General features: G+C 35.1%; 1 protein-coding gene across 1 annotated transcript in view; it reads right to left on the reverse strand.

Annotated features, from left to right (window-relative positions):
* Positions 1-10120: 10120 nt before the first annotated feature.
* LOC135111011 (ATPase family AAA domain-containing protein 2-like) overlaps positions 10121-13367 on the reverse strand; it is a 49055-nt gene continuing 45808 nt past the window's right edge. Inside the window, exon 25 of the mRNA XM_064023864.1 lies at positions 10121-10323. Coding sequence (XP_063879934.1) covers positions 10273-10323 — 51 coding nt within the window. The 3' untranslated portion in view covers positions 10121-10272. The remainder of the gene's footprint in view (positions 10324-13367) is intronic.

Consider the following 13367-nt stretch of genomic DNA (forward strand, 5'->3'; position numbering starts at 1 on the left):
GGAAAATGGAATGGAAATACGGAGAGGGAAGTGGATGAACTCGTGTTTCCTCTTTATTAGAGGTGTCTGTGGAAAAAAAATAAATAAAATAAATAAATAAATAATAGTGATCGCTACCTTGTAATAAGCAGCGTAGAAGCATGTGTTTGCTAATCTGTGGAAACATCTTCACCTGCCATAGATCTCTATTATCGTCTTACTGGCATAAATTAGGCGACCACCAAGAGTACATTGATCTATAAATTATCTTGGGATGATCGTTGATTCGCTCACTTCGCTGGCCTTATATTGTCCTGCTGGTCTGGGCTTATCTCTTGACTTGGCGAGGGCCGCTCATATCCTGCCTTCAGATCAATTTCTCATTGGTTTGATAAATGGCCCAAGGCGGCAACGGTAAACAAAAAAAAAAAAAAAAATGCAAATGGAGGTAGGAAGCCCTGTAGTGACTGGTAGTCCAAAGGTACTAAAATGCCCATGGGACCTCTTTATGATCTAAGGCGAAGGCTACAAATGATTCAAGATTTATCCCGCTTTTGGATAAATTTCTCAAGTGTTTCTGTGGAAACCCCAATGGGGAGCATGGTATCAGTAACATGCTATTCAGGCGCGTTGCCAGTTAGGTAACAGATGATTTTTTGATCGACTTTCACTGTCATGGTACTGTAAAGTCTTTTCTCTCCACTTGTATAAACTGTGATGCCATAGTTTAGTTTTAACAGCATAATATGTAGAGGAAGAACTGAAACAAGATAGTAAAACTACATTTACTGAAAAACAGTTTTTATACAAAACTTAATGTTATATCTACATATCAACATTCTTAGTTTGATTTATAACCTGAGTGGGTAAATTTCTTTAAATTCAAAACGGTGAATGATGCGGCCGACTGCATGAAGATATAAATATTGTGCACTTTGGAGTAACCAAATTTATATAATAATAATAACACTGATAATTAAATGATAATAAAATTATTGTGTTTATAACCTAGTCTTATTTTCTTTAGTTATTAAATGAGATACAGTGACATTTCAATTTTCTCATACTTAATTGGTCCTTTTTTTTTTTTTTCAGTGTGAGGAAATATAGGACTCAACAAGTTATGATTTTTCCTCAAACTAGTATTTATACACATGAAAAATTAGGACCAGAGAATAGTTGGAGTTCATTTGTTGAAAATATTAATCTATCAAACAATATAAATTAAAAACAAAAAAAAGATCATATCCAGCGATATTTAATTTTGCATTGCCAGTAATATTCAACTATTTCATTCATTGAGTCATAATTGAACCTCTAATTATAAGAAGCTTAGTCTGACAAATCATATACTTATCCATGATCTATACTATTCCCACATACTAAAAACCAGTCACACAGTACTTAATTGTAACAAGACACTTGCCTTGGCAAACCATCAAACATTAAATAGCAAATGCAAAACTTCTCAAAGTTATTTCCCTGCTGGTAGAAACTTTCAGAAGGGAATATTTCAAAACACTAAATAGGTAAGAATTACTCAACCACAGGCCTAACAAAGGCCAATTACCTCCCATGCACTGAACAGCTGATTCATATTTTATAATGACTACAACAACTACAAGTGGAACCAACATGATGATAAATGTGAATTTACATCACAAAGGCTGGCAGTGAATCTTTATCAAGAGCCATCAAATTATGCTACAGAATGGAAACCCTTTATGTGCTAATAGTAACTCGCATACAAATCAATTCAATCACATTACCACTCATAGAACTCTACCCTTATAAATAAGCTTATAAATCCTTAACAACCAAATTAACACTTCAATTTAGAAATGTCAAACACATCCACAAAAGGTTTCATATTTACTAATCCACAGAGCCAAGATAGCTCATGATGTTATTGGGTGCTATACTCTACATCACAAATTCTGGAACAAAAAATGTTGCTATCTAAAGCCAAGCAATCACTGGTACATTTAGAATAAGGACCAGTCGGCTGGCATAAATTACTATGACCAATGACAGTGCTGCCACATCTGCATATCTTCAGGAGACTAAACTACACCAGAGTTCATGATATCAAATGATAGTTCACAATCTCAATACTGATGACCTAATTTTTGTGCTTTTAGAATAATAAAATTTTCAAGAAGTCATAAATTAGTAAGTGTCCTATTAACACCTGTTGCAAAATGCACATATTTCAAATACTGGTAAGAATAAGGCAACAAAATATCACCAGCCATTTTGGTTGCTCTAATGTAATATAAGTGAGCAGCAGCCATTTTATACATTCACTTGACTCCTATTTGTTACCAGCTTACACAGATATTGTTCAGATGGTTTTCTGGTGACAAAAATGGGATGTGAAAAAAGCTGGCTTACACTTGTGGGGAGAAAAAAGGTTAAAAAGAAATTTGAAATGTTGCACTCATTAGAACAGTCACTGCACTGTGACTGAGACCTCTTATCTGGCAGAACAATGAAGAGGCGTATAATATATTGATATAGCAATTAGATACTTATGAAGAGCCATTTTCCATTTTAGAATGTGCCCACACACACACTGGAGTGATTTTAATTGGTGACACATATGTTGAGATTATTTGATCTACAAAGGAATATCTACAAATAAAATATAACTGAATGCCTTACATTGTTTATATAATATGTAGATCTTCTTAGTCTTGTCTACTCCTCGGAAAACTTCCTCAGCAGGAGGAATACAGCACTTACTCCACTTACTGCTGTCTACACATCCTTGCAAGTCCTCTCTTCTCTAATATTCCAACACTGTCCAGTAACAACACCAACTTGCATATCCTTGCCATCCCACTTTCATCCACTCTTTTCTCACTATGTGTACCAAAGCTTGCATGTTATCACTCAGATTCCAGTAAAACTAGTCAGGAATGTACATCTTTGTTGTGTGTAGCTTGACTATCACTGGCTTTGTTTCCATTTCTATCACTATCGATGACATGTGTCTGGAATCACTCCCCTGCCCTTCCCATCCCCACGTTCCTTGAATTAATGGGTACTGAATCATAAGATTGTAAATATAATAACTAAAGTGGTTAAAAAAAAAATATATATTTTCAATGCGAGTCCTTTCTTTAGTCATTGCATTATCCTTAAGTTTACACTTAAAATTTCAATTACAATTATTAATAATTACAACAATAAAATACATTTCAGTATAGTTATAGATACAACTTCATTTACTAGAAATTCAACTCTTGGATGAAAGATTTGTTACATATAAAGGTAAAGGAATGAATTGTAGAGAAATATAAGTGGTAGATGGTTTAATGACATGGAAAAGATGGAAAAGAAGTAAAGTCACTAACAAGGAAGATGTATTGAGTTATGAATGTTACGGGCATGGGAGAGACCCTCATACAATGGAAGGAAAGAATGTTTGATAACCTGAGATAAGGAGAGATGGGAGATTGTGGGGGATAGACAGAAAGTAATCTATTATTCTGTCACAGACACCTCCTTGAAGTAGTTCCACAGAACAGGTATCAGAGTAAATTGGGTTAGAGTTCAACACTGATGATTTGAGTGAAAACCTAAGCTACTAAACTGCATTAATAATATATAAATAGATAAAAAATATACAAGTGAAAAATTAGACAATACTAAAAATAATCAGATACATAGAAACACATAAAATAATATAATAAAATTAAATTAAGATAATATGTAATAGAAAAATTTTAAGGATGAAAAATTACGCAAATAAGAAAATTATAGTAGATTAGTGATAAATACTATGTTACAAGTACCTAAAAAAAAATAACCTACAAATGTTTTACCTGAATTTATAGTACCTTTGCTGAGGAATGCAATAATTGAATCATAACATAAAATGATTACTGTATAGGTAAACAATTGAGATCACCAAGTCAATTGATAGGGTTGTCATGAGGTAGTTAAATACACACAAGCCTATCTCCCCTCAAGGTCTCAGAGACAATGTAGGAAGGAGCAACTGAACTATGAACATATATCCACACCTGAAATCATTAGGCATTGTCACAGCTTCCAACTGTTGGTTGTTTTGTAATGAAATAAATGTACTCATACAAATTTGCCCATCTTCCCCCCTGCTCTTCAGTACAAAGTTGAAATGATTCCAGGTCAGTGAAGTGTGATTTTATTACATCAGTGATTCCCAGCCTAAGTTATCACTATCTGGCTTCAAATCAAGATATACAGATGATACATATTGCAGGTAACACAGATTTCTCTTAAAAATCTGAACCCTTTGCCAACATAAGATATTTCATGCATTCATTACAGCTGAATAGCATGCAGGGTTGATACAAATTATGAGGGGAAAAAAAAAAAAATGCTAGGTTCTCTGGGAGGACCAAAGTCTCCTTGAAGATCTACAAACACCTATTACAAATATTCCTATCTTTAAGAAACACCTGATATGGCAGTGTGTAGTATAGTACTTCTGTTATCATGTAAGCTTCATCCTCACACTTCAGTGGACAATGGCATAAATAGGTTTGAGATGACAGGAAGACTATTTAGACACTATCTGCACTTGCTTCCTCTCAGATTTTCAACCCTAAGTGACATTAACATAAATTTACATTATTAATGCATGATCAGGCAGCAACTGAACTGCACAAATTAATGCAAGGCCACTCATGGCAATGTTGTGTCTGGTCTCTATTCCTCCCCTGAATTAATGATCTGAGATTTATATATATCAATAAATAACACCTTTTCTTTTCTTTTACCATCAGGAGAGAGATTGCCTGCAATATTTTGCATTTTCTTTAAAGATGAATGCCTAATACAAAAGATCAAAACCTTCTCTATAAAACATGTAGGTAGAGAGTATCTAGCAATAATGCATTTGCTTATCCTTCAATTTTGTAAAAACAATGTGTTGAATATTGTTATTGAGGGCCTTTCTGTAGAAAGAGAGAGAGAGAGAGAGAGAGAGAGAGAGAGAGAGAGAGAGAGAGAGAGAGAGAGAGAGAGAGAGAGAGAGAGAGAGAGAGAGAGAGAGAGAGAGAGAGAGAGAGAGAGAGAGAGAGAGAGAGAGAGAGAGAGAGAGAGAGAGAGAGAGAGAGAGAGAGAGAGAGAGAGAGAGAATCTACATACAATGATGACTGAAAGATGTTCTCCTCATGTGAGCTAATGGCAATGTTAATCACAATTATGATTACCAGCTTCTGGTTATTACTCACTTTCACCACAATCACTAACAAGCATATGAAATTGATTATCTCAACTCCAAACTTTAAAAAAACACACCCACAAAAGATGAAAGAACACTGCCAGTTGCCAGCTGAATACCATACCAATGAATATATCATTGTAGTTGTCTGTATACATATACAATACTATACTTGATTAAGCTACTTTAATTCATTAATGAGAGCATTAACAGGCAATTTGTTTACTTGAGAAGTGAAAAATCAATACAAAGCAGTCAAAAAGGCTTGAAAATAATTCTAATGAATCTGACCCTTAAGAGATTAGCCTGCTACTTCCTACTTCCTAATTTGTAAGTGATGTCTCCATTACACTCTAAAAAATGTAATTTTCTGGCAACAAGATACTCTATAGGAATCCATTACAGTATTTAATGATATTTAAGAGCATCCCCATTTCAGCAGGGAATATTTAGGAAAAAGTTTTTAGTTTACTGTTTATTGCAATGAATGTACAGTGGTCCCACGTAAGATGTGAATTTAAGACAAAATTTTCTGGAAGATATGGTGTGGCAACTGAACAGCCAACTCAACAAGAGATAAATGGGAGTACGCATGAAACGGGTTCATACAGTTCTGCCCCTTTAAAATCTTTCCCCTATCCCTTCAACACACACACACACACACACACACACACACATAAAAAAAAAAAAAAACATGCATACATGAAGTGGGTAATGCCATATGTCTTTTTTCTATGCTAGTGGTCAGGATGGTCAAGGTTGACTGTACACAAATATGACTAAAATTATCACTTGAAAATACACTTAAAACAAAAAGAGAGAGAGAGAGAGAGAGAGAGAGAGAGAGAGAGAGAGAGAGAGAGAGAGAGAGAGAGAGAGAGAGAGAGAGAGAGAGAGAGAGAGAGAGAGAGAGAGAGAGAGAGAGAGAGAGAGAGAGAGAGAGAGAGAGAGAAATTATTAGTATTTGTGTAACTGATCTAATTTTTTCATCCAGTCTTGAGAATCATCATTATGGCTTCATAACTGCCTGCTATTAGCCTTATGGAGCTAATACTATCTGATTTATGGGTAAAGCTTTTCAAACAGTATACACGCAAATCCTCTTGCTCAAGAGCAGGAATGTTTCACTCATCAGTGAAAACCTTTAACAACCTGAGCAGGGTGCAAACCCTAACCTGCCAAGGGACATGCAAAGATGTTACTACTGCCTAGTGTAGTGTCTTTGCATGTGTGTGTAGGTGAAATTAATGCCCTCATTTGAAAGAATTCAGAAATTGCCATTATAAATGGAATTCACAGAGTTATAAGGCTGGTGATGAAGTTGAGATAAGGCTTATGCTGGTGTAAAAATAAAGAAACTGAAAAGTTACTCAAATATGAAGAAAATTCTAATTTTATATCTCAAATGCAAGTTGTCTAAATTTTATAGGAGCAAAATGAGTTGGTGAAACCAAACTTGTCTTACTTAGTTAAGTCTCTGGGAGACCAAAAAAAAAATTTCCTCCAAGTAGAAACTTCTTACGAAAACAGAAAATAAATTAATATAGAAGTAAAATATAATAACAATAAATAAATAATAATTTAAAGTTCCATACAACAATTATTGTTATGTATGCTTGTAACTGTATTACACAGATGAAATTGAACATGATAAATGGGATGTAGTTCCCACAATGTGGGAACTACATCCCATTTACACATCCCATTTACATCCCATACACATCCCATTTACATCCATTTATCAGTGTGAAAAATGCTTTGGTGTGGATGGAAAGTGATGACATTTGTTTAGTTTTCTTTATGTAACTTCATCCATAATAAAGCATTTCCAATGACAAACAATGTCTTTCATCACTGGATTAAAGAACTTGCTAAGTAATTTTTCTCACCCCACCAGACGCTAACTCTGTACAGGGGCAGGGGCCTTATCTGTCCATGTACGGAGTATGCTTCACATATATGGGGACTGTCTTCAGCCTCTTTCTCTTTGCCACAATGTTGCATCTCTAGCAATCTTCTACTGCTGTTTTCATGCTAACTGCTCTTCTGATCTTGCTAACCGCATGCCTCCCGTCCTCCCATGGCCTCACTGCACAAGATTCTTCTTTCTCTTACCATATTCTGTTCACTTCTAATGCAAGAGTTAACCATTATTCTCAGTCATTAATCCCTTTCTCTGGTAAACTCTGGAATTCCCTGCCTGCTTCTGTATCTCCACCTTCCTATGACTTGAACTTACAAGAAGTAGCTTTCAAGACACTTATCCATCAATTTTTGACTGCTGCTTTTGACTTAGGGGACTGGCACCTCAGTGGACTTTTTTTATTGCAGTTTTGTTGCCCTTATCCAGTTGCCCCTCCTATATCCTAAAAAAGTTAAATGATGGACCAACCATTAACATCTACAATGAATGGGAAAAACTGGGCATATTCTTTAGATCCTGACAAACTCCCTCCTTTTTTTTCTCCCTGAAATGAAATCAAGAGAATCCTGGAAGGTTTTTGAAACCAAAAATCTGTTTGTTTGTTTTTTTTGTAATCACAGGAGTACATGGCCTGCACCTACATAACTATCATCTCTGCTTATTTATAAATTTTTGTTATTTCAACTAAAATCTTTAAATTAAACAAATACATTATTTGTCAGTAAAAGAAAGTGTCACAGGCACTGTCATGAGCATTCACATTTTCAATTGCATTCGCAAGATCTTCGTTTCATTGGCTTTCATACAAAGCATTCCTGAGTTGCGGCAGATACTTGTATTGAGGAGTAATCGAGAGAGAGAGAGAGAGAGAGAGAGAGAGAGAGAGAGAGAGAGAGAGAGAGAGAGAGAGAGAGAGAGAGAGAGAGAGAGAGAGAGAGAGAGAGAGAGAGAGAGAGAGAGAGAGAGAGAGAGAGAGAGAGAGAGAGAGAGAAAAAAAATTATTGAACATAACTACATAGAGGTCTTAAGAACAGCCTAATGAACCTTCCAATTCTGTCCTCATAATTATGATTTTATACATATTCCATATTTACTTTCAAACTTTTGAGTAGTTTGCATCTGTACACCATTTTAGTGTCACTAATCATTCCATAGCACTTCAATCCATGAATTAAAGTAAACTAATACCAGTATAAATACCCATGCCATCTGGTTGTAAGCTGAATAGGAGACCAATCACCAATGCCTATTAACACCAAAAATTTTACTTACCAGTAAATGTCTTTGGACAATATTAATCAAATTTGTGAAATTTTTTTGCTTAAATCTCAATGACCATCCAAGATTTGGTTGTCCCCACCAAATTTTACATCACTACTACTGTCTTTACCCTCATCCTCAAATTCTCAATATCAATAAAGATATTTGAGCAGTGGAGCCTTGGGAGGGTGAGGAGGGGGCCACATCATTATCAAAAGATTATGAGAGTAATTCCTTCAAATGGGATGGAAAACAAGACAACTCCTAACCCAACTTAAACATCACATGATCACCCTATTTTGAGACACTATGATAGAATCTATCAATCTGCCCTTTCCTAGTTTTTAAAGTACATGGATATATCCAAGTGATCATTTCATAACACACTGGAACCTTGGTTCTAGAACTTAATTCATTCCTGAATACTGTTTGAAATCTGAAATATTTAAAAACACTATTTTCCACATAGGAATCAATTTAAAATGGATTTGTTCCCAGACACCAGTCTACTCTGTCTTAGTGGCTTATGACAGACACTCCCACAACCAAGATGGCTCCTTCACATCTCCAGTTCACAAATTGTTTATTGAATGAACTTTGACACAGAACTCATAAGAAGATACTGTTTAGATTGTGCAGTTACTCTATCACCAATCTGGTGAGGGAAGCCTTACAGAAGGGTACAGAAAGGAGCAACCCACTTACCACCAAAATGAAAGTGATCATAACATTTTGACATCTTGCTGCCAGGAAAAGCTAATGGAGTAATGATGGTGTTGGGAGTCATCAAGAGAGCCACAGGTGTCTTGGGAAAACTCCTGAGCACAAAAAACTGTTTGTTTACATCGAGGCTTTTCAACATTTACCTTGTTTCTAAGACTGAATTATTGTCTTACAATCTCTTTCTCCCCCAAATACATAAAAACAAAGTAAATATTTATAGAAATTATAGATTAGTAATAAACAGTAGCTTTTCCTATGTCTTTTAATATTTCAAATCAAGTAACTTTTATCTAGAACCGAATTATGAGTTCAAAATTTTGTTTGAAGACCAATTTGTTTGAAAAGGGTGTTTGGTAACCAAGGTTCCACTGTACATGAAACTGTTTACACTATGATACAAGACAAGTCACATAGCAATGTTCAAACTGTAAATAAAATCCTTTGTTAAAATACTACAATAAATATAAAAATGCCCTAAATATCTTATCAAAGAATATATATAATCCTGTGAACAATGGCAGTGTAAGTGAGCTGATGATACTGGCAGTGACAGACTGAACAATGTTAACCTACTTCAACTATTACATGTTTTTGAGCAGTGCAAAAAATGACAGCCTGAATGAGTCAAAAACTATGATGATGAAATGTTCATTTGCTGAATTCTAAAAATATTAAGTGCAATGATTCATGATATAAATACCATCTTAATATTAATGTTACAATATAATTATATGCATGGTTAGATGTAAAACTTAAGGAGTGGACTTACTCATCAACTGGGTGTGAATATAATACTCTTGGTTTAAATAATCAGGTACATAAATAATTTTAACATTTATCTATTATTTTCAACTGTAGTAACTCTGCATGGAACACTTTGACATGTACATGCTCATGTGCTTTATATATATATATATATATATATATATATATATATATATATATATATATATATATATATATATATATATATATATATATATATATATATATATATATATAAAACACACAAACACTATATGAATTATAGAATATTGTGAAGTGGTGCAAAACATTACATATAATATATGACAGCAGTGATGTCATTATAAGAGTTATTCAGACTCATAATATAAGTGAAAATAAAAAATAATACTATAATACAAATTATGAACTAATTCCACTACTGTTTTCAGCTTTTCTTGTGAAACTGTGTGAATCTTCGTATTTCAGCTTCAGTATCCTGGAGGGAAAATTATAAATGAGACATGGAAAAGAGCCACATAAACATTAGCAATCTGAGACATGATAAAAAATAAATAAGTAAATAAAAAAATAAAAAATAAAATAATAATAATAATAATCATAATAATAATAATAATAATAATAATAATAATAATAATAATAATAATAATAATGCAATCTTCAAAATTTACTACTATTTATATTTAACTTTGAAAGTGTAATAATGAATCTGTTATTCTGATGTCTGACACCAGTTCAGTCACGGATGCACTTTAGTAAGGTTATGAAAGATTTCCTATTTTCCTTACATGGCAAACTCTACTGAAGATATAACTATCTACATTACCTACACCTAATGTCTATTCCTATGAACTCTTGTAAAGGGCAGTTGTAATGGGGCTAAACAGGGCAGCAGCTAACTGTCACACCAAAGAAAGAATGCCAGAGAAAAAACTGGGGCAATTACTGGTTTCAATAATTTGAATTCTATGTAGTTTTGAACAGAAAAAAAATTAAAAGGTAGAAAAAGTTATTGTATCCAGTAAATCATATTCCCATAAAAAAGGAAAGTTGCCTTCTGGGTATTTAAATTGCCACATTGTAATGAAATGCATAATGAAAAAGTAAAACATGTAGAGAACAAGTATGACAAACATGGCACAACATTCCTCACTTGGGCAATCAAAAATAAGTGGACTGCTCAGCCTCTTCATCAATGATTTTCCACCTTAATCTAATATACCAGCCACTATATGCACAGTAATCTCTCTGGATCAGTCTCAGTTTCATTAAAATTCAATGAATTAATGGGTGAATGTCTTATGGATCTACACACCATATCTTTTTCACAACTATACAAATAATTTTCTTGTCTGATTTGTTCTTCAGTCCAAGCCAAATCCTTTATACCATCTTCTGGTCAGTAAGTTTTTTCCTATGAAAACAACATATGATAAGCACATTCATACTAACTATAATGACACAATTGCTACATAGTACAACTGCATCTGAAAAAAATAATAGAAGTTGGATCCTTCAATTATGACCAATCTTACTAAAAGAACCAGATGATATAATTTATGATAATTTCTTCAACTTTTTTTTCTGACAAATTTATCTATGTTCTATGCATGTTTCATCTCCATCAATGCATTCTATAACAATGCAATTAAATATTTTCAAGGCTTCTGCTGAGGAAGAATTATGTTTATTATACTACTTGGGTGAATCAAAAGCTATGAAAAAAAAAATTTACAATGTGCATAAAATGAAAGCTTCTATAGAATGGCTTGTTGATTTTGTTCAAATGTAAGAATATGGAAATCAAGATTCACTCTCATCCTATTCAACATAAGTACTGTAACAGCTCCAAAGTTGTATCATGGTCAATTTCCAAAATCAGAAGTTGTGACCACAGCAAGGCCAAATAATGTGTTTATGCTGTGGTTGTATTAGCAACAAGTAGTGTTCAATGGATGGTTGGGATGAGACATTACAAATATCCCAGTTTTCATAAATGTTGGCAGTTTTCACACCAGGTGGTACCTCATACCACAGTTACCAATATCCAGTCCTTTAATGAGCATGGTACTGAAGAATTTTCTATCATTCACAAGGAGGAGGCAGTAGACACCTGCCGAAACAATAATTACTCCCAGTGAGGTCTAAAGCACAGTTCAGGGGGTGCTGTGAATTTATCATTAAACCCAGCTGTGACATCACTGAACATTTCCCTTCGTGTCTCACAACACAAGGGGGCAGTCACAGCCTGCTCTCTGAAGACAACTCTCTTCCTCCACACAAAACTACAAGCACCTAATAACACACACACCCTTCACTCAAAAATTTCAAAATTTTCATGGTAACTCCTACACCAGCCTCGGAGTCCCCATCTGGGAAGGGGACCATAAATGTCCCCAGGTCGGACTGCCTTTCTGTCAACGAACCTAAGTGTCTTGACACTCCCCTCAACTTTTCATTAACCTCTGCAACATTCGCAATCTAAGATCTGATTTTCAATCTGTAGAACACCACCTCTCCTCTTCTAAACCTCATCTTCTTTTCCTCACTGAAACTCAGGTGTCTGAGGCAACTGACAGTAGCCCCTTTTATGTTCCCTCCTACTTTCTCTATCCTCATTTTCGATCCAAAGCTGGATGTTGTGTTTATGTGCACAATGACTTAACCTGCTCTCGTGCCCACCCTCTTGAATCTTCCGAGTTTTCCACCATCTGGCTACGACTACAGAGTCACTCTCAAACTAAATTTATCTGTGTTATATATCCCTCACCTAACATCTCTGACTATAAGAAATTCTTTGACTACTTAACTTCCAAAGTGGAGCACATTCTGACCCTCTTCCCTTTTGCAGAGATCTCCATTCTTGGAGACTTCAATGTTCACCACCAGCTTTGGCTTTCCTCTCCCTTCACTGACCATCCTGGTGAACTAGCCTTCAACTTTGCTATCCTCCATGACCTAAAGCAATTGGTGCAACACCCTACTCATATTCCTGACCGTCTTGAAGATACGCCCAACATTCTTGACCTTTTCCTGACCTCTAATCCTTCTGCTTATGCTGTCACCCTTTCTTCTCCGTTGGGCTCCTCCGATCACAATCTCATATCTGTATCTTGTCCTATCACTCCAATTCCTCCTCAGGATCCCCCTAAGCGGAGGTATCTCTGACATTTTGCCTCTGCTAGTTGGGGGGGTCTGAGGAGGTATTTTGCTGATTTTCCTTGGAACGACTACTGCTTCCATGTCAGAGACCCGTCTTAGCGTGCTGAGCACGTAACAGAAGTGATAGTGTCTGGCATGGAGGCGTATATTCCTCACTCTTTTTTCTCGACCTAAACCTTCCAAACCTTGGTTTAACACAGCTTGTTCTCATGCTATACATGACAGAGAGGTGGCCCACAAAAGGTACTTAAGCCTTCCATCACCGGAATCTCACGCACTTTATATTTCTGCCCAGAACCATGCCAAGTCTGTTCTCCAACTAGCCAAAAACTCCTTCATTAACAGAAAGTGTCGAAACCT

The sequence above is a fragment of the Scylla paramamosain genome, chromosome 21, assembly GCF_035594125.1.
Source record: "Scylla paramamosain isolate STU-SP2022 chromosome 21, ASM3559412v1, whole genome shotgun sequence".
Lineage (NCBI taxonomy): Eukaryota > Metazoa > Arthropoda > Malacostraca > Decapoda > Portunidae > Scylla > Scylla paramamosain.